Here is a 21,747-nt window from a genome sequence, read left to right as displayed (position 1 = left end):
GTCTTTTGGCCTCGAGGATCTCATGGCATACTTCAGCATGGTTTGGGCTTCCTGCCGGATCCTAAATTTGACAATAATATACTACTTTGGCATTTGCACTTTCCCGGCTCTCTAAAGGTGATGGAGTTTCTCTCTCTGGTGTCCTGGGATTGTCGATATGACAAGTTCCACAGGGGAGGCTGAGTTACAGTAGAAGAAGAAGGAGGAGGAGGAGGAGGAGGAGGAGGAGGAGGAGGAGGAGATTGGATTCATACCCCGCCCTTCACTTGGAGTCTCAGAGCGGCTTACAAACTCCTTTCCCTTCCCCTCCCCACAACAGACACCCTGTGAGGTGGGTGGGGCTGAGAGAGCTCTGGCACAAACTGCTCTTTTTCAAGGACAGCTGTGCCAGAGCTTGCGACAGACCCAAGGTCACATCAGCAGGTGCAAGTGGAGGAGTGGGGACTCAAACCCGGTTCTCCCAGATTAGAGTCCGCACACTTAACCACTACACCAAACTGGCTACACCAAACAGTGAGGTCCGAAGCAGAATTACATCCTTCTTTTGGAGTCCGTGGTCTTATTGTGGCCCTGTAAATCTGCCACAGCCAAAATATCAAAGAGACTCATGGCTCCTTGAGGCGTCTGGTGCATCTGATGAATTTATTCACTTCATTTGCGGTCCACATTTCCCACTGGGCTCTGGATCATGAAGGTTTATGCTGCAGTGTTAGTCTTTCAGGTGTCACGTGACTCTTTCATACGTCAGTGTGACAAGAGCATTGTTGGGGTAATGGAATGTCCTATATGTTTTTAGAGATAAAAAAACATCCCACTATCCTCTTCCAGTGACTCTTTTTGTAGTTTCAGTTTCCAGTGACTCTTTTTGTCGTGTCAGGTGGGTAGCCATGTTGGTGTGAAGAACAGAACAAAGTTTGAGTTCAGGGGCACCTTTAAGACCAACAGAGTTTCATTCTGGGTATAAGCTTTCGTGTGCTGCATGCGTGCATGCACACGAAAGTTTATACCCAGAATTAAACTCTGTTGGTCTTAAAGGTGCCCCTGGACCCAAACTTTGTTCTTTTTTTAGCACTACAGTATAGCTCTGCTATGCCCTTTTTTGTTGCGCAATATGTTATGATCGGGTAACATGATGCATTAGTCAGTTGTCGTGTAAGATTTCACTTTCCTTCCCATTTCAGGGAGCCGCGGGAGTTCAGGAACCATTCGGAGTGTGTTCTGTGCCATCCGGAATGCCTAGTGGAAAATTCAACTGAGCCAACTTGCACAGGACCAGTAAGTCTTACATACAACCGTGTGTTAAAATAAAGAATTGTGTCCAACCGGGCATCCATATTTATTCATGTGTGTACAAGATAACAAATGGGGAAGGAGGGGGGTTGGTTACAGGTGAATCTACTGCAGAGTTCTAAAACTAAAAGGGGTTGCCGTGTGAGCAGGGGTCACAAGCCATAGTAGCCTTTAATTTCCTCAAATTAAATCATTTGGAGTGACCAAATATTCACTTGACCATCAAAATCCCTGGGTGACCTGGGGCCTGTGAATATCTTGACCAAACTTACCTCACAGGGACCAGTAGCAGCATTTAGGGGGATTTGGGAAGTTGCAGCAGGAAAAGGGGGAGACCAGGACTGTGTGGATGGGAATCCCTTCTGTCCACGGAACTCTCCAGTGAATCTAACCCTGATGCTAGCTTGATGGTTGAGTCTGGATGATTCAGTTCAAGTGGACTTCTAAGCTGCACAGGATTGTGTTCCTGGGGGGAACTGGACCAGTGGTGGACTATGGTGGTCCAGACTCTGATGCAGTTATAGTTAGCAGCAGTAACCTGACCACTCTCTCCCAATTCAGCAACGCAAGGAACTTGTTTGCTTTTTAAGTCTTTAAAGCAGAATATAGGAAAATAAATAAATAATGTGAACTCTGGGAATACCTGCTGCACGTATGTCTGAAATTAACAGGATAATAGTGTAATAATCCATATGAAAATAGTGCAAAAATGTATGAAATGGTCAAATGCACTTTCAAGGGAAACAAAAACACACAAAGAAAAGAACACACACAGCAATTGTGTTGCCTGTGGAAAAAACTGGCATGTATCCAACTGTGCAGTTCAATTGACTTCAGACTGGTAGTAGCTTTCCAGGGTGACAAGCAGAGGTCTTTCGAATCACCTACTATCAGTTCCTTTAACTGAAGTGCCGGGGGTTGAACCTGAGACCTTCTGCTTGGCAAGCAGATGCTCTGTCACTGGGCTGCAGCCTCTCTCGTCGAGGGATTATCAGCTGACAAGTCTGTGTATGAGACTCTTAAGAAGAATGAATTACGTATTTGATTTTGTACTTTTGTAAATCAAACATAACTTTTAAAAATGTAACTAGATAAATATTTGCATACTTTCTCTATGCTTTTAGCTTACATTTACAAAAGACCTCTTCGATTGGTTTTGTCACTGATGTAGATTAATGCCTTGCTTCTTATACAGGGTCCCAACAACTGCACAAAGTGTGCTCACTTTATGGATGGACCTAATTGCGTTAGAACTTGCCCTAATGGTATTTTGGGTGAAAATGATGTCTTAATCTGGAAATATGCCGATAAGAATTCAGTGTGCCAGCTGTGTCATCAAAACTGTACCCGTGGGTGAGTAGAAGCACTTTATTTTAAAACGGAGTGAGATGATGGATTTAATCTGTGGGATTTTAAAACCGATCGAGATAATGGCTTCAATTTGTGGATTTCACAAAAATAGCAAAATATAACTAGCTCGTGAACTCAAAACAAAGTACTGTCAAAACAGAAAGACCTGCACTGATTACCCATCTGCTCCTGGGCACAATTCAAAGAGCTGGTGGTTACCTTTAAGGCCCTAATCAACTGGGGGCCATGATATCTGAAGGAACATCATCTCCCATACTGTGTCCTGCCAGTTAAGATCTGCTTCTCAAGTCCAGCTCTCTGTGTCTCCTGCCTTCAGGGGTGGGCAGTGACTAGAGACGGCATTTCCATCGTAAGCCGCCTTGAGCAGCAATCAGAAATATCCTGAATAAATAAATAATAAACACAGGTACAACCCAACCTATTACAAAGAGCTGCAACATTAAAAGCATTGTAATGTCTGTTATGTCTGTTCAAGAATGCCTCCAGGTCAAATTCCAAAATCTGTTTATTAAGGTCTCAGCCAAATAGCAGTTGAAACTCATGCCTACCGCCGCATTCGCTCTCACTTCCTACATCTGACTTATATACCCCTCTCCCTATAATACACACCTACACTACAGTGTCCCTTGGTGGAACGGGATTTAAAAGAGAATAGTCAAGGTTGGAACTTTGAATTCATTGTGCGCGATACCTAGAGGGTTAAGACGTCGTGTTGAGTGATCTCTTGCGCCCTTCATCAGAGACACCCACAAACATACTTGGAAACTGGTAGATGAGAGTTGTTGTTTTGGTTGGGTTGTTCTAATTTGCATCCAGTATTCTGCATTTGGTTAGAGCCAGGATTCTTCTGAATGCTAAGAGCAACATCAGAGCAGGAATCCATCTTTTTCCAACAGTGGCCATACAGATGCCTCTGGGAGCTTCCTGGAATGAAGGAGATATCCATCCCTTGTTTGTCCTCAAAGGAATAACCCTCTGCAGTGCAATCCTCTGCAGAGACCCTTCTAAATTTGTTGATGTCATTGGGTTTAGAACTGCATAACTCTGCTTAGGATCATGTGGTGCCTTCCTCCAACAGAAGAGGGGGAGCTACAGTTTTCACCAGTCATGGATGAGTTCTTTTTCAACCAATAAAACATCAGATTAAAATCCCAGCTACTAGAACTTAGTCTTCAACCTTAATATATTTGTTTAAAAAACTTTAACACACATCAAAGTGTGTAGCAGTCATTTTGTCACAGTGACGCAATGGAAATCACAGCTGCTCTGCCATTTCCACCATCCAGTACTGGTTGTCAAAAGAAAGTCACTGCAGGTGGAATATGAAGCCCAGAAATGGCTCTCCGTTACCCACAAGAAGGTCCAAAGCAGCGGCCCAAATTTGAGAACCACCTAAGGTAGAATTCTAGTGACATCCAGTGGACAATTTAGATAATATATTTAAGGATTGCCTGCCTTGTAGTATCACAGGGCTGTTAAATCAAAGCTTCAAATAGGGAGGTTTGGGGATTTCCTAATCTGATTCAAGGGCTATGTGTTATGTTAGAGAGCACATCCACACCAAAATTTGTTGGTTTCATAACATTTTATCTCTCGTGACTTCCTCTAAATAATCCGGGTAATTGGGCTGTGGTGAGCGTGCTGCAAATGGCACGCTAGCAATCCCTAATCCCTGCTCACAGGACAGTTTGCAGAATTCATTTTAGGAGGTCCGGTGTAAATATGTCCTCAAGACAGTTCTGTAACATATGGGCTCTCTAGCAGCAATCACAGATGGATCGTGTGTTGTGAAGTTATTATGATATTTTTACCATTTTTTCCCCTTACAGCTGTTTTAGTGGAGATAATGATGTGGGCCCACATCCCTACTGTATACCTTGAGGGTGGATGTGTGTTCCACATCTGTAGTCTGTTAAGGTCAAACTGACTGTGACTGGGGGGAGATCTATGATCAGTGTCCTCTGTAGGTTTGGAGAGTGGGGTGTGTTTCCAAGCAGCGGTGGGGAGGAGAAATCCGGTTGGAGAAGTGGTGCTGATGCGGGGGTGGTGGTGGTAACTCAGTAGCATCAGAAACTGCGTTCAGACTCTCCTTTTCACGGTAAATGAGGAACAGAGAGCAATACCAGCCCCCCCCAAATGCCCCCCCACTCCCATCTCTTCTTCCCACAGCTGTTATTTCACATCGGTTCATGAGCCTAGCCCAGGCAAATGTGTCTATTTCAAAGTCTGTAGCAGTAAATAGAGAATGGAGAACTAATTTCCAAGAGGAAAGCTTTGAGGTTTCCTTTAATTAAAAAAAATTCTTCTTTTCCACTCAAATTAAGGGCCCAGTTGAGCCTTTAGCCCTCCTTACTTCAAAGTGACCATAACAAGAAGAGCACTTCTAGTCCTCGGTGTAACTGTTCGGTTCTCCCATTGTGTGCTGCTCGGATTTTAACAAACTCGCCATACCATGCAGAGCCTTCCAACAGCATCTTGTTCGTATGAATGAGTACAAAAAAAGGAGATGCGTTCTAGTCATTATCTTCTCCCCCAGCTATTCTCTTTTATCATCTAAGTACAGTTTACGCTTCACATTCACATCTTCCAGATGTGGAATGTCCCAGTGAGTCACTCCTCCTCTGCCTGCAGATACGTGGAAATGTCTGAATAAGTCCTACGGTAACATCCCCTGCTCCCCACCCCAGTCACCGAGACTGTGAACTGCAACATTTCAGGAGCATAGAGGTCTGATGGGGTCACAACATATTGCTTTCAAAACAAAACAAAAAACGTATTTACCACGATAATGCAGTTGGAGAATCTTGACCTTAGAAAATGTTGCATTTTAACAGTCGTTCTCCCAGACCCCTGGAACTTGCATCACTTATACTTCCAGCATGAACGGAAATTGCATGGTGCAGTTTTATGTATGCTCAAATCAGGGGTCCCCCGACTTGGTGCCCCATGGGCTCCACAGGGCCCATCGATACCTCTCCTGGTATCTACCAAGTGTTTTGAGAAAGTGGGTGGGGCCAGGTGAGGCTTTTGCGCAGCAGGACTTCTGATTGGCCACCGAGGAGCGGATCGGCTGTGCAGGTACTTATAATGCTGCTTTGTCAGCAGCTGCCACCACACCACAAAGACCTTCAGTGCGTGTCTGAAGGGCAGCAGTGTGGAGGCAAGAAAATATTCTAAAACAATATGTTCATTTCAAAAGGCATTCTGTTTAAACAGAGCTCCTGCCTGAAATGTTTTTTTTAATTAAAGGTTTATTACAAAAATCACTTAACTCATTACTACAAAATGATTACATTAAGAAGCGATCAGGGCAAAAATCACCTTTACAGTTATACTATAATTGCCACAGATTAATCCTGCAAAGACAGAAAAGAATAAACTATCATCTAATTGGAGACCAGTTGTATCAACACATTGAAATCTCTTGATATTTAATGCTACAATCCAAAATATAGAAGTAATTAATTTCCTGGTAGGGATTTACACCTAAATTTACTTCAACTGGGGCCACTTCCGCACTGTCACTTTTGTCACTTGTTTTCCCCTATTGCTTTGCCCCCCCCCCTTTTCCCCAGAAAACGTGGGGGGGGGGGGGGGAAACCCTGAAGCAATAGGGACAAGCGAGTGCTAAAAGTGACGGTGCAGAAGATACTTCCATAATACATTACCGGCATGTAATAGTGCCCAACCAGAGTGATAACATTGCAAAATCACACATCATTCTGGTCAAGGTCAAGGCTCCCAGGGTTGTTGGGATAGGGTTAATCTAAGCTACTCTTAAATTAAAATTCCATATATATAACAACAGAAAAATCATTTTTCTTTGAATTCAGAATTGTACTGCTGTGTGCTGATTAGGTCCCAGTACCATCATCACTTTCGTGTTTTTTGAGGAACCCGAAGAATCTACCAGCCCAGGGACCCTTTGGGCTAAATTATCTTCCCCTCTTCAGATGTATTAAATCTGCCTGAGATGTTGAGGAGTTACTGCTAGAGTTATGCATGACGTCCTTCCCCAAGATTTCGTGGTTGGCTCCCACAAGAGTTGTAGTTGTGCCTTCCACCCTGTGTCTAAAGGTGCCACAGACTCAAAAAGATGAGGGTGCCTGGTTTAAATTCTCCTAAGACTCCGGACCAGTGGATCCAAAGAATTCCACAAGAATGTGGGATCCCCCCATATTCTGCAAGCTCCTACACTACCTGAAAAACTGCTCCTGAGGTTTGAGAGACCCTCAGGCACGTTATAGGATCCAGCAGAGAAAGGTGGAGGTTGCAGCTTGGTGGGGAAATCCACAGAAATTGTATTTCCCCCCTCCGTTATATGAACAGGTGCCTTCAACTCATACAAAAGGGCTACATTGGCTTCATAGTGGTTGAATGATTGAGCCATGAATGAGGAAATTCCTGAGTGAAAGCTATTTTCTTATTAGACCAGTTCCTATTTCTAAGCCTCCACCCCAGTGTGTGATACTGAGGTAATAATATTGATTAAACAATTCTTATACTGATTACTAAGATAATGTATGTGGATAAATACGGCCTTTCAAAAAATGGTGCTTTATATACAGCCTTTATCTATTTTAAGTCAGGTTTTGACTATATTGAGAGATCGATTGTAGGCAAAATTTAAAAATACATCCATTGACAAAAGGCTACCACTGTTGATTCAACGACTTTACATAGACACTAGGCTGAAGGTTGTTTGTAACAGAGGTGGTTATAGGACCAATATCATAGGCGTGCCAAACAAGGATGTATTCTTGCTTCCACTTGGTTTAATTTTTATATTAACTCGATAGTAAGGTCTCTTGAAGGCGATATCTGCACCCTCCCAAATTGGCATTACATCCACTCACAAGTCTTCTATATGAAGATGATGTAGTATTATTATCCTTAACTTCACTAGGTTTAAAGTGATTATTGAGAGCGCTTGCTGAGTTCTGTGACAAAGAAGAACAAACATTCAACTTTAGTAAGTCTAAAGTGCTTACATTTTCTAGACTAAAAACCAAGCACAGATGGATGATTAAAGGCAATAGCACAGAACACATCAAATCCTACGAATATTTGGGGTGGTCTTTCATTCTTCTTGCTTTTGGTTTCTCCGTTAAAATACATCAAAGCAAATGCTCAAAGAAGTCTAACAGCACTGTCGAGATTTTTTTACACGAAGGGGGGACAATGTATACCATTCACCATTAAAGTTTTTGACCCAAAGGTTGTGAACCAAATGCTGTTTGGATCACAAATGTGTTTTTATCAAAACTCTAAACCCCTGGAATTTATACAAACCAAATTTCTAAGATCCAATTTGACCTTACCATCCTGTATACCAAATTCAATATTACGCCTAGAAACAGGCCTGGTTTCCATTGATGCTTGGGTCTGGCTTTCTGCGATCACAACCTGCTTAATGTGGAATATACAACTGGGATATATGAAATAAACCAAAGTACTAAAGATATCGAGCTACAACAACATATCTATTCTGCTAGGAAACGTTACTATATAGAATAGTCAATTCAAATTAGCAAATTATCTAGGAAATCTCACAATAACAAAACGAAGATCAGCTTTTTCCTAGGTGCATTTTAATGTTCTCCCCTAAGCACTTTTAAAAGGAAGATACCAAAAAATCTCATATCCTGAATGAATTTGTCCTTGTGGTTACCAAGAAGTTGAATCAATAGGGCATGTCCTTTTATACTGTCCATTTTACAAAGGTGTGTGATGATCTTTTATCTCTGTTATTATGAAAATTCCTCGGAAGAGATGAAAAACTTTATATTACTGTTCTCCTTATAGATAAATCACATCAGACTATGGTGAAAGTTGCAGAATACCATACTAAAGCAAGGTCTTTCTGAGCCTCATTGGAGAAACAGAATGGACATTGCACTTTTAAAATGTCAACACCGTATCGAGAACGCTATATAGATTTGCAGTCTTGCATTTTTTATCTTAATGTTTATCGTGTTTATTTCTGCTGGTCGTTGACCGTAATAATCAATCAGTCAAGACAATTATGGAAGTCCTTTACTGTAGATCTGCTTGGATAGCAATGGCAATAGTGACAACCTCTAATAATTTATGGCTTTATCATGGGCAGTTTCTGACTGACAAGTCCATTTAGTTGTTTTCTGCATTCTGAGATCTTTTATCGATAATATCTCTGGAAAGAAGCTTGCATCCTGGGAGACAGAAATGCTTTTGGCACTTAGACTTTTTAACCCCACCCCCAATGCCCCAGTTAAGAGAGAAGATCCAGCTAGATTCCCCCCCCCCAACCCCGCCCTTCCCTTGGCCTCCTGTTTCATTTCTGATTGTGAAGGAACCTGCTCTGAGCGTTCTGTGAGAAGCCATAAATCTACACAACCTAGCGGTAGGAAACTTAGATTGGAAACAGTGGGCTGAGGAAAAATCTTATTAAAATTGTGATGGAAAATTGGCCCTAACCAGCTGTGTCTGTACTAAATGAATTAATATTTATGTACATGCAGATGAAAAACTGCATTGATGGCAACATATGAAACTGGATAGTTTTGGGGACCATGTTAAGCCTTCATTTTTTGCAGAAAACAAAGAGCTGCATTTCAAAGTCTCTGGCAGTAACTAAAGTCACCGTAACATGCCTGCATTCCTTCTTTTAGTTTCTGAAGGAGAGCTGGAATATAGTTCAAAAATGCCGCAGGTTATATTTTTACTTCTAGAAAATATGAGGTACTTCTGCTGTGCTTTCTCATAAAATTCTGTGCTGAGGGTTCAATTGTACGTTACCGTTTCTTCCTTATTTTCAGTGACTTATTTGCTTTTGTAAATGCACCTCCAGGATTGCTTTTTGAAGGAGGTTAACAGGGTGGGAAGAGAAGGGAGACTTTAACTTTTTCCTTCCCTGTTGTTTTCTCAATGAAAAAAAGCCACTCACGGTTGTGCCCTACTCTGCCTTTAACCCCACCTTCACTCGAAGTCTCAGAGTGGGCATTTTTGATATTAATTCATTTAGTACAGACACAGCTGGTTAGAGCCTTGTGGTGCCGGCGACGGAGACCGCAGGTCTTCCAGCAGCCAGCTTGACTGAGTTGGGGGGTGGGTGCAGGACGGCTGTCCCATTCATGGAAGAACGTCTTCTGAAGGCAATTAAGGCAGTACCAGCTGGAAAGAGGAGGCCTTACAGTACCTCTTGCGGGAGGGGAGTTGAATGCATGAAGCTGCCTTATACTGAATCAGACCCTTGGTCTACCGAGGTCAGTATTGTCTCCTCCTGGGGTGTCGAACTCATTTTTTATGAGGGCCGGATTTGACATAAATGAGACCTTGTTGGGCTGGGCCATGTGAAATACTGAAATTACTGAAATATTGTGTTTTAACGATTTTGCTGTTTTACATATGTATCTATATATATATATACTTTCTGCGAGCTGCCCTGAGCCTACCTCGACGGGGAGGGCGGGATACAAAATAAGTAAATAAATAAATAAATAAATAAATAAATGTTATGTAATGCCAGGTAGCAGAGATATAAACTTTATAAAGGACACAAACACAAAGGGTTTTTTTTAACTTAAAATAAAAACATGCTTAAAACATTACCGCTCTTGCAATATTTTGCTTATTTAACAGTGTCTGATAACGGACACCTCTTGCTCTGAATTATTGCGTCAAAATGCCTGTGCTATTGCAATCTTGGGTATGCTGTTCAGGTGTGTATCTGTAAGCGGCAAACCTACGATGATGCAGCAGCAGCAGAAATGGAGGAAGAAGCAGAAGACAGCCAGTTCCACTGTGGGCCTGACAGAAGCCCTCTGGGGGCCTGATCCGGACCCCTGGGCCGCATGTTTGACACCCCTGGTCTACTCAGCTTGGCAGTGGATCTCCAGGCTGAGTCTTTCACTGCACCTACTGCCTGGTCCTTTTAACTGAAGATGTTGCGATTGAACCTGGGACCATCGGCATGCTAAGCAGGTGCTCTTCCACTGAGCCACAGCCCTCCCCTAAGTTCTCCCTTCACCAGGCTGTGACAAGGAGTCAAAAGGTGGTTACGGCGGTGCTGGTTCAGAAGTCCAAAATCAAACCTCAGACCATGTGTTACCTTTCATTAGGACCAGATCCAGTGACACCAAAACAGCATACACGTTTTCAGGCTGCTGCTGGCCTGGATGGTCAGGGTGCCCTGAATGGTCCGGTGGTTGTAGTTGTGCCGTCTTTTTCTGGGATGCCTCCTGGGCGTGCTCCTAAACCACCGTTTAGCAATCTGAGGTTGGATGTCCATCCCCTCCACCTTGTCACACAGCAGTCGTGGTTTGTATTTCTTGAACGCCACCTTCTCTGCAGCTGTTTCAGGGTGCAGACACCATGCCAGAACAAATGTTGACAGCCTTAGAGCAGGGCTGTCAAACATGCGGCCCGGGGGCCAGATCAGGCCCCCGGAGGGCTCCCATCAGGTTCGCAGAGGAACTGGCTTCCAGTCCTGCTGCTGATGCTGCATCATAGCTTGATTCACCAGACTCTCTTAATCACTCAGCCATTTCATGTTTTAACCTAGGTCCTAGACTCAGAACTCTGAGCATGAGATTTCTGTGGTGAACGTCAATAAATCAAAAGTAGGTTTGCAGCTTACAGAGCTAATGTTTTAAGCATGTTTTTATTTTAAGTAAAAAAAAACCCTTTGTGTTTGTGTCCTTTATAAAGTTTATATCTCCGCTACCTGGCATTACATTTTATGACACACATGGCCCGGCCCAACAAGGTCTCATTTATGTCCAATCCGGCCCTCATAGCAAATGAGTTCGACATCCCTGCCTTAGAGGGTTGTCCCAGCAAAAAAAACCCCCTCCCCTCACTATAAATATCTGAGCGGTGAATCTTGGACTTCAGCTTCCTAGCAAACTCTTTCAACATGCAGTCCTCTCTTCTAGACCCTGTTTCTGCTCTTCCAGGCAGAGAAGAAGCACAGGTGCATGCCCATAACTCTGTGGATGACCAAACTGTACCATTTCAGGTGGAAGAACATCGTGTTTAAATGCTTCCTCTTATTAAAGGTGCTCGCAAGCGGAAAAGCAGCCCTTTGGGTCGAAGGCTGCTTAATGTATAATCTCAAGAGATATGCAGAGATTTATTAAGGGCAGTGAAAAGAGGTATAGAATATTCCCACCAAATCTAGTTGGTCTGTGAAGTCTTTGTTGCTGGATCCTCACCCTAAGTCATAAGTCAAGTTATGTAGGTTAATGGCTTTCCCTTAAGCACAATAGTATTCTCTTGTGTCCGGCAGACAGCTGCACCGAATAGGCCAGGGTATGGAATTGAAAGGCCGCACCCTGGCTATTATTTCTGTCCCTGGACGCTTTCGACCCCTTGCTTTCCTGTTCCCAGGAGTGCTGAAAGTGAACGTTTTGTCCACTCGACGGCAAGCTTGCTGGTCCCTTTCATGTAGACTCGCAAACAGTTGTCTCTTTGTGATGGGTCTCTTTGTCGGATCAGGATGAACAACCTTTTTGAAGTCGGCGAACAAGGCATCACTTTTTAAGAGACAGCGTTTGTACTAGGGGAGAAGGGGGAATAGAGTGTCCTTGACCGTACCGGAATAATGTGGGCCTGAATAATGTTCCGGCTGTTCTCCTTCTCCGTACGCTTAGAGATGCTGGAGTCTGAAGCTGTTCCTTCAGTACAGTGTACCCTGACCTCTTCACGAAGGCATCTGGTTCAAGGCTCCTGTTATTTTCCCAAACATTTTGTTTCCTTAGCAAGCACAATCTCTCAGAAAACAAATAACTTGGTGTTCTGAGACAACATTTAAAATGTCCATTGAGGGGGGGCTGTTTCTGTACTTATTAATTTTGCTGCTCTCCCCCCCCCTTTTCTTTTTCAGATGCAAAGGACCAGGGCTTGAAGGCTGTCCCAACGGGTAAGGATTGTAAATTAATTCTGTGTTCATAATGAACCTAGCAGTTCGAAAGCAAGAAATTGCAAGTAGATAAATAGGTACCGCTTTGGTGGGAAGGTAACAGCGTTCCGTGCGCCTTGGTATTTAGTCATGCTGGCCACATGACCACGGAAATGTCTTTGGACAGTGCTGGCTCTTCGGCTTGGAAACGGAGATGAGCACCGCAACCCTAGAGTCGGATTCGACTGGCTTTCGAGCAAGGGAAATCTTTACCTTTATACATATGAGTAGTGTTCCCTCTAAGCTGAGTTAGTGTGAGCTAGCTAGCAGGTTTTTAGCCTCCGGCTCACACTTTTTTGCCTTCGCTCAGGAAGGATGGCTCCAGAGCAAACTCATTTATGCAGCAGCCAAATCGCTCACCCACACCTTTAATGCCAGGAGTTCACAAAGTAGAATTTTTGCTCACAAGACTCCACAGCTTAGAGGGTGCATTGCAGATGAGTATGTGTGTATGTATAATTTTATGTATATAGTATAGGTGTGTATATATGGATACATAATTGGGTGTAAATCATGAGATAGGGTCCAAATATCCCCTTTCATTAACCCAAGGACATCTTGGGATCCAATCCAGTGCTTGATGCACCCAGCTGTCTTTGTTTTGAGTGGATTAGGGTTCCTCTGACCAGTGGTGGAATTAGGTAACATTTGAACTTAGTGGTCTTATCCAGTGTTCCCTCTAAGCTGAGCTAGTGTGAGCTAGCTCGCAGTTTTTTAGCCTCCGGCCCACACATTCTTGTCTTAGCTCAGGAGGAAGGATGGCTCCAGAGCAAACTAATTTATGCAGTTGCCAAATTGCTCGCTCACAACTTTAATGCCAATAGCTCACAAAGTAGAATTTTTGCTCACAAGACTCCACAGCTTAGAGGGAGCATTGGACTCGTTTCCCTTTTTAAATGTGACACGGGCCTGTTTTTCTGGATCCTCCAGGCGTGCGTGTATGAGACATCATATGTGCATCTCATTTTCTTGGACCCCTGCCATGCCCCCGCCACCGCCTAGAGATATTAATTGCATTTGTGGACTTCTCTAAGGCAGCTAGTAGTACTCTTCCTCTTGAACGCGGTCTGTGTGCATCTGTGAAAAAGATCCACCTTCCCCTTTCTCCCTCCACTGATAGACTGGGATTTGAGCCACTGGCGCTTTAGGGAAAGAATAGGGAAAGAATCCAGCAAGTCTCTCAGAATTAAAGAAAAAAATAGTCTTTAAAAAACAGTTTTATGTGACATGCCGCCAAAAAGCTGGTGGGGAAATCTAAGGGGCAAAAGATACAGAATTTCATAGAACCATAGAATCACAGAGTTGGAGGGGGCTGTGCAGGACATCTAGTCCAACCCCCCTGCTCGATGCGGGATCAGCCTAGAGCATCCCAGACAATTGTAAGTTGTCCTATTCATTGTAGATCGTCCTGTTGTCTGAATACAGCCAACACTGATCAGTTTAATTGGATGACTGTGTCTTCATATACAGGCTTTTCAGCAAAGCAGAGCACCTCACAAGCTAGTGATCTGCTGTCAGTGGAAGGACTTTTTATTATGAGTATACGGAGTTAAGCTTTCTTTCATTCTTGTTGTCGCTAGCAAGGAGGTCTTGCGTGTTGCAAGGACCTTTGCCATGCATGTCCTTTGGGTCCTTTGCAGTTGCAGGTAGAGGGCGGGTTTTGATTATGCAGAAAACCAGTCTTTCTGTCACCTCTCGTTTAAAAGCGGAGATGTGAGCCCCGGATGGCCAGCAAACCGTGGTGAACCAACTTCATTACTCTTGGCATGTTGTTTTAAGATCGGCGGTATTTGGTCTTTTCCCTCTAGCTCCAAGGTCCCATCCATTGCTGCTGGAGTTGTAGGGATCATGTTCGGCTTGCTTCTCATTGCGCTGGGCATTGGCCTCTACGTGCGGAGGCGTCGCATTGTCAGAAAGCGTACTTTGCGCCGGCTGCTACAGGAAAGAGAGGTAGGTTCAGGAAATGATTCTGAAATGCTGGCTGGGAGGGGTCAGAAAGGTCCCAGAGCCTTTCCAGACGATCAATTTCATATCCCTGATTTCTGCACAGAATCTGATTCTCTCCGGGAACTGTTTCTGGTTTTCAGGGGAAATATCCCGTTTTCCAAACAAGGTTACATTTGTGGTTGGATAAACATGCTCCTGTACCCTTGCTAGTGGGTGCTGTTGTGGCTTGCTGATATACAGGCAGTGGCTGTGGCATTGCCGATGAAGAGCAACACAGTTCCTTCTCAGTCACGGTGTCATGTTATGGTACTGTCACTGCTGGGACAATGGCTACTAACTAGGAATATCCCTAACCTTCCAACCCCAAGAGGGGATGTCATCATTTTTTTAAAAAAAGAGCCCAAAAGAGGATGGACACTAAAAAAAAAAGAGGACATGTTCTCTAAAAAGAGGACATCTGGTAACTCCACTACATTGCCACTTGCACTGATCTTAACATTGTGTCTGGAACTACTTTTTCTTATCAAAACACATTAACTGTCCCAGGAATGCTCTGTATAAAACATGGCAGTGTTGCTCTTCATGAGGGTCCGATGGCCTGTTTTATAAATGTTCCACTTTCTCGGCAATTCAGCTGAAAATGGGTAATGGCAGTTTGGATTTCAGGTATTTTCAGAGGGGGGTTGTTTTTGTTTTGCCCTGCTGTGGGGGTGTGTTTTGAAAATCCATTGAGCTGCACCAGTTTTTCGTACCTATTTCTGAGCGATGTTTTTGCCCAGGTAACCTGTTCGGAGGTGGGGGGGGTAATAGCAGCACAGAAAGGGTTGCCAACCCCCAGGTGGCACCTGGAGATCACCCACTGTGACAGGTTGCGTCCAGAAGACCTCTTCCTACGGAGATCAGGGCCCTGCGGGATCTTATGCAGTTCCGCAGGGCCTGCAAGACGGAGCTCTTCCGCCAGGCTTTCGAGTAGGAGCCGCCGCCCCTACTATACCACCACCGCCCTGAGGTCCCGATTAAACACCTACTATGGAAGAATCCTTCTGCCGTCTTCTTGGGACTTTGGACATTCGATCCGCCATCTTCAGATTATGAATGGCACTGAGCACTTTGTTATTAGATTTTAATATGTAACATATGTTTTAAATTGTTATGTATATATTGTTTTACCATGGCAAGTTGTTCTTGACTCTGTAAGCCGCCCTGAGCCCACTGGGGAGGGCGGGGTATAAGTACGAAAAATAAAATAAATAAATAAATCGTGCTATGTTTTGCATTGAACAGCTTGTGGAGCCTTTGACCCCCAGCGGAGAAGCACCAAATCAGGCTCTCTTAAGGATTTTAAAGGAAACGGAATTTAAAAAGGTCAAAGTTCTCGGCTCTGGAGCTTTTGGTACCGTTTACAAGGTATAGTTGCCACCTTTTCCTCCTCCACTGTAAAAGTTCAAAACTTGCAAATCAGAAAAAATATATATATCTTGGGTAAAATATATAACACGCTGAAATCTGTATTTCAGTTCATATCAATATTAATTCAATGCTAATATTGCATGTCAGTAAGGCAAAATCCTGATTTTTTTTATTTTGGCAGAATATTTGTTTGCAGTGTTTCAGTTACGACAGGAAAATGACAAGCAAATTAAAATGGGGGAAAGCTCAAAAAAGATCAGCAAGAATTAGCGTACCTTAGCAGTAACTGTGGTTACGTTGATCCAGATGTAGCCCTGCCAATAGTTATCTCTAGCCAAGGGAGAGGAGCAGCCATGAGCCCATGCAGTTATGTGGTGCTGCATCTGACGCAGGCCATTCTCTCTCTCTCCCTCTCTATGCTTCTCGCTGTCTTGGGGGGGGGGGGGGTGCAAATGAGCGCTCAGTTCTATTCAGACTTGCTTGGGAATAAGCAAAGCTAACAGAGCAGTTAGTGACAGGATCGGGCAGCATGGCTGAATGCCCATGTATGTTCTTGCAATCTGGCTCTTGTTCAAAGAACTGTACAGAGCAGAGTACCAGTGAGATTTCCTATCCACCCCTTCTTGCTGCTCATCTCGCAGCTGCCAAAAGCGGCTTCCGAGGACCAGGGGATTCTCTGGAACGGCAGGCGATGCTGCTTGAAAGATTGCAGCTGTGGAGGGACGGGCAGAAATGGGTGGCTCTCCTTAGTGGAGTTAGAATCGCCTTCCTCATAGAACAGGCCCCCCGATCCAGGCCATTATATGTTGGATGCCGTTTCTTTAGTCAAGTCCTATTTATCATTTCCCGGAAACTTTGTGACAGGCAGTTATCCTGACGGATTGTTTAATCGCCTCTGCTGCTTGGATGATGCATTCCTTCTGAGCATCCCATAGGGTTTACACGCAAACCTGCTTTCTATATGAGAATTTATGTATTAAACTTCTCCCCCTTTTGGTTATTTTTACAGGGGCTCTGGCTTCCAGAAGGGGAGAAAGTTAAAATTCCTGTGGCTATTAAGGAACTGAGAGAGGCCACATCTCCCAAAGCCAACAAAGAAATTCTCGATGTGAGTTCTCTCCCTTATCTTCTTCTATAACTTTCACAGACGTTGAAATATTGGGTGGGGTGGGGTGGCACAAAGTCAAAAATGCAGGCACTGTTTGTAGACTTATTCAGAGCTGTTGGCCACATTGATTTTTCCAGAGATCAAGTTTTCTGAAGGGTGCTTATTTTTTCGCCATCTCGCCCCCCCCCCACCGCTCGGGATTCCTCGGTTCCACCAGAAATGCAATGGTCTGGAACCACAAAACAGCATATCAGGATCAGAGAGACCAAAGGGACATGGGATGTGTTTCTCCAGCAGGGATCCCACCCACCCCCAGTGTTTGTTTATTTATTTATTTTATTTCACTTATACCCCGCCCTCCCCGCAAGCGGGCTCAGGGCGGCTTACATAGGCACAACTGTGCAATAAAACTGCAAGCCCCTTTTGAAACTGAGGAAAGTCTGAAAAAGCAATTTGTGATGCGGCACAGAGAATCTGTTGCTCAAAGGGGAAACAGTGAAAAAGAACAAACGAAAAACACAGGTCATGGACCTAAAATAGCTGTTTTAATCCCGGGTCATTAAAAAGGGGGGTGGGGTGGGGGTTAAAAAAGTAAATGCATCCTGTGCATCGATCGATGACCCCACAAGGAATGCCACATGAGGACACTCGGACCCCTGAGGCCACTGCCGACTTCCACCCTGCAGCTCCCCCTGTGCCAGAGTGCACCTGATGCTCCTTCCTTCCTTCCCTGTTCTCCAAAGCATCTGTAAATGGAAGTACCCAGGCTCCTCCTGGTTTGGGAAGCCATATAAGGCATGTGTGTCTTGCCACTCTCTAAAGGAAGCCTTGGCAACGAAGAGGGAAGGAGCATTGGGGCTACTGGTTCTGGGGTGGTGAGGGCAAGCAGGCAGCGGCAGTCATGACGGGGGAGGCAGTGGTGGCGGCCGCTGCCCCACACAGTCTGCTGCCCCAGGCCTCCGTTTCATCTCGTCCCATTGACAGAGCCAGCCATGACACTGCGAATGTACTTGTAACCAACTGTGATTAATTATTAATACCACTGCAATCAGACCAGTCGACATTGTGAATGTAAAACTGTGATGTTTGGGGGCAGAGTTTTCAACAGTTGCTGTAACAGATCGTGTGAGATGAAGCTGTATTTGTTGTTGTTGTTCAGTCGCGCAGGTGAGTCCGTCTCTTTGTGACCCCATGGACCACATCACGCCAGGCCCTCCTGTCTTCCGCTGTCCTCCAGAGTTTGCTTAATTTCATGTCCGTTGCATCGAATAACACTGTCTAACCATCTCGTCCTTTGTCGTCCCCTTCTTCTTTGACCTTCAATCTTTCCCAGCATCAGGGTCTTCTCCAGGGAGTGCTCCCTTCTCATTTGGTGGCCCCAAAGTATTTGAGCTTCAGTTTCATTATCTGGCCTTCCAGGGAACAGTCAGGGTTGATTTCCTTTAGGATTGACTGATTTGATCTCCTTGCAGTCCAGGGGACTCTCAAGAGTCTTCTCCAGCACCATAATTTGAAAGCATTTATTCTTCGGCGCTCGGCCTTCCTTATGGTCCAACGCTCACAGCTGTATTTATCTGTGTATTAATGACGTCATCTCAGCTGCTAGACAAGGGTGATGGCCATCCCCATTTTTCACCATATAATTTGTATTTATGACGTATCTAAAATATGTGTCCCACCTCTCCATAGTTTGTTTGAGGTGGCTTATAATAAAACCACACAGTAAACCACCTCAGTTGCCAGGATAAGAGCACAGTCAGCAGCCGGCAGCCACCATGGTGTATGCAAATCCAAAGGAAAAGGGAGGCACTCGACTGGATGCTTCCCCAAATCTGTCGCTGTCCCTGAAATCTATCTATCTATCGATCTATCTATCTAATCTATCTATCTATCTATATATCTATATATCCTTGGATTTATATCCCGCCCTACCCCGAAGGCTCAGGGCGGCTGACAAGGGCACAATGTGCCAAGATTATAACAATAAAAACACAAGTATAAAACAGTAAAATACAGTAAAATACAATAACAAATTTACAATACAAATTTAAACAAAGATGGGTAGATCTTAAACCCAATGGTAGCTTCCTGAAATCTATCATCCACCTCATGCCAGGGGCGACTCACCCCCCAGTGGGATCCAGACAATCGTGGTGATAGTACGACGGTGCATGCAAGGCAATGGTGGAATAAGGACCTCAGGGAAGGGGACATGTGGACGTCTGGCAGAAGGCAACAGCACAGAGGGCTCTCTTTCTCGTGACAGCCCTCCTCACTTCACTTGGAGGGAGGAACCCCCTGGATTGGGCTGGGGGGGGAGAGTCCTCTGTGTCTTGGCAGTATAATATGGGAACAAGCAGTCCTGGTCACGGAATGTGTAGGGCTTTAGGGGTCAAAAACAGCACTTGCAAGCCAATGTTCCCTCTAAGCTGTGAAGTCTTGTGAGCAAAAAAATCTACTTTGTGAGCTACTGGCATTAAAGTTGTGAGGAAGTGATTTGGCTACTGCATAAATTAGTTTGTTTGGAGCCATCCTTCCCAGGCTAAGACAAAAACGTGTGAGTCAGAGGCTAAAAAACTGTGAGCTGGCTCACACTAACTCAGCTTAGAGGGAACACTGCTTGCAACTGGGCCTAGAAACAAAAGTGGACTTTAAAATTGGGATCTTTAAAACTGGGATACTAGGCTGATGATCACTGCCCCCAGCCAGATTCCACTGAAGTTGTAGAGTGATAAAGATTCTGAATATTTCAGCTTCCTGATACGTCTGACAACATTGCAAAGGAAGTAGATGGTGATATGTTAACCTCCTCCTAGTCTTGAAGGGGGCAGACTCAAAAGCAGCTCACACCCATGCACTGTCTGATATCCCCCCCCCATCCACATTACCGGCCCCATAAGTGTGGAGCGCATTCAGAATATGAACCAGGGTGCTCAGGAATAACAGTATGCACAGATATGGGCTGTGTGTGTTCATGCTGAGGATTTGCCGTACATGGGAAGGATGGCAGGGAAGGAGGAAAAAAAACTGATAGTCTGCAACTGTGAATTTGAGAATTAACAACACTAGAAACGATTAGAAGAAAGCTCTGGGGGAGGAGCTCCTATTAGCTCCACTGCTTAAAAGTGTCCGTGCGCTGCGAGTATTAACAGTAACCTAATCCATTTCATTCTCTAGCCAGAGTTCCTAACGGCTTTGTTAGGATAAGAGCTAAGTCAGGAGATTTGCAGCCAAATACCAAACATAGTTGGAACAGGTCAGGGCATACCTTGGAGATTTCCAAGATACTGGTTTTCAAAAAAGGCCCCCAAAGCCTGCTGTAAGTTCTCAAGAGCCTTTAAAGAAACATCTGACTGCACAATGGCTTCGTTATTCTTTCTCGAAGGGGTCAGCCGGCTCTTTCATTCTGCAATATTAAATTTAATGGGCTCTGTTGAGTTTTGGAACAGCTCCGTCTTCTGTGTGGCCCACATGCGTACCCGGTCCATGCATTTAAATTCACAGTCTGGCAGTCTTCAAGTCAGCATTTGCGGGAATGCTCGCTTCAAGCCACGTGGTTAGGGAATATTGGTTTAGCTGAAAATTAATACAATATGTCTCTGACATAACAGGAAGCAGAATGAGAACCAGACTTGCTTCACAGTTACGAGTCTGCAATGCATATCACTGTCGCTGAATTAGAAGTCTGCAGTCTTTCCAAGAAAGACCATTTCGATGCAAAGTTGTTTTCTATGCATTTATAATGGGTTGTCACCAAAGATTGCCTTCTGCGAAGTGACTGATATTGCCAATGGACACCTCTTTCTTGCAGTGGAAACCAGCTCAGTTTTATGCATGAAGTAGCTACAGTGACTGTATTAGAACTGCCCCATTCAGCCAATTTGAGTTCCTAGCGCTCAGCAGCTGGATCTCAGAAACCAACAGTGTGTTTTCTAGCTAGTGATCTGGAAGCTAGGGGACTATCCCCTTGGGAAGCAGGAGAAACCAGTTCCAGGCACATCTCCATTCCTGGAAAATTGAGAGGCTCCGTTTTCAGTTAGCCAAATGCGCATGGGAAGAGAGGCTGGCCCTTGGTGGTTGCAAAAGACACGGATTCCCTGGACTAGCCCTTGCAGTCCCCACTTCTCCCCAGGGTCCCCAGACCCCAGTTTAAGAAATGCTGGCTCAGGGCATTGTGCACAAAGTGTCAGCCTAAGCAAGCATTCCAAAATATCCAAGAAAACAAGCAGTGATAACAAAGCAGCAAAACAGGGAAGAGGCCGCGGCTCAGTGGTAGAACACATAGCTTTGTATGCAGAAGATACCAGGTTCAGTCCCTGGCATTTCTTGTCAGCATGATCTTAGGAACCAAGGCTGGGAAAGCTCCACCTACCAACCTAAAATAGCTGCTGCCAGCCAGAGTAGACAGCTTTGGCCTAGACAGAGCAATGGTCTGCTTCTAAAACTTCAGGTGTACAGGGAAAGCCTACTGTCTTCTTTCCAAAATGATTAAAATTCTGAATACAATAATCGCTTCAGCCAAAGGTCTGGCAGAATGAATGTATTTTACCAATCTCTGGGAAATTTGCAGAAATGCCGTGTGACCACAACGTATGGAAAGGCTTCAGATATCTCTCTTTCTGTCTGTCTGTCTGTCTGTCTATCATAGATAGATAGATAGATAGATAGATAGATGGATGAT

At 44.4% G+C, this 21,747-nt stretch overlaps 1 protein-coding gene across 1 annotated transcript in view; it reads left to right on the top strand.

The window, feature by feature from the left end:
- EGFR (epidermal growth factor receptor) overlaps positions 1-21,747 on the top strand; it is a gene marked incomplete at its 5' end in the record, with an annotated part of 76,623 nt that overhangs the window by 34,304 nt on the left and 20,572 nt on the right. The window contains 6 exons of the mRNA XM_015421691.1: positions 1,182-1,275; positions 2,486-2,643; positions 12,527-12,562; positions 14,410-14,551; positions 15,833-15,955; positions 16,968-17,066. Of these exons, the coding sequence (XP_015277177.1) occupies positions 1,182-1,275; positions 2,486-2,643; positions 12,527-12,562; positions 14,410-14,551; positions 15,833-15,955; positions 16,968-17,066 (652 nt within the window). The remainder of the gene's footprint in view (positions 1-1,181; positions 1,276-2,485; positions 2,644-12,526; positions 12,563-14,409; positions 14,552-15,832; positions 15,956-16,967; positions 17,067-21,747) is intronic.

The sequence above is a fragment of the Gekko japonicus genome, unplaced genomic scaffold, assembly GCF_001447785.1.
Source record: "Gekko japonicus isolate JY-2015 unplaced genomic scaffold, Gekko_japonicus_V1.1 scaffold2801, whole genome shotgun sequence".
NCBI classification, from domain to species: Eukaryota; Metazoa; Chordata; class Lepidosauria; order Squamata; family Gekkonidae; genus Gekko; species Gekko japonicus.
The sequence above is the reverse complement of the archived record's forward strand: the minus strand, read 5'-3'. Positions and strand labels throughout refer to the sequence as shown.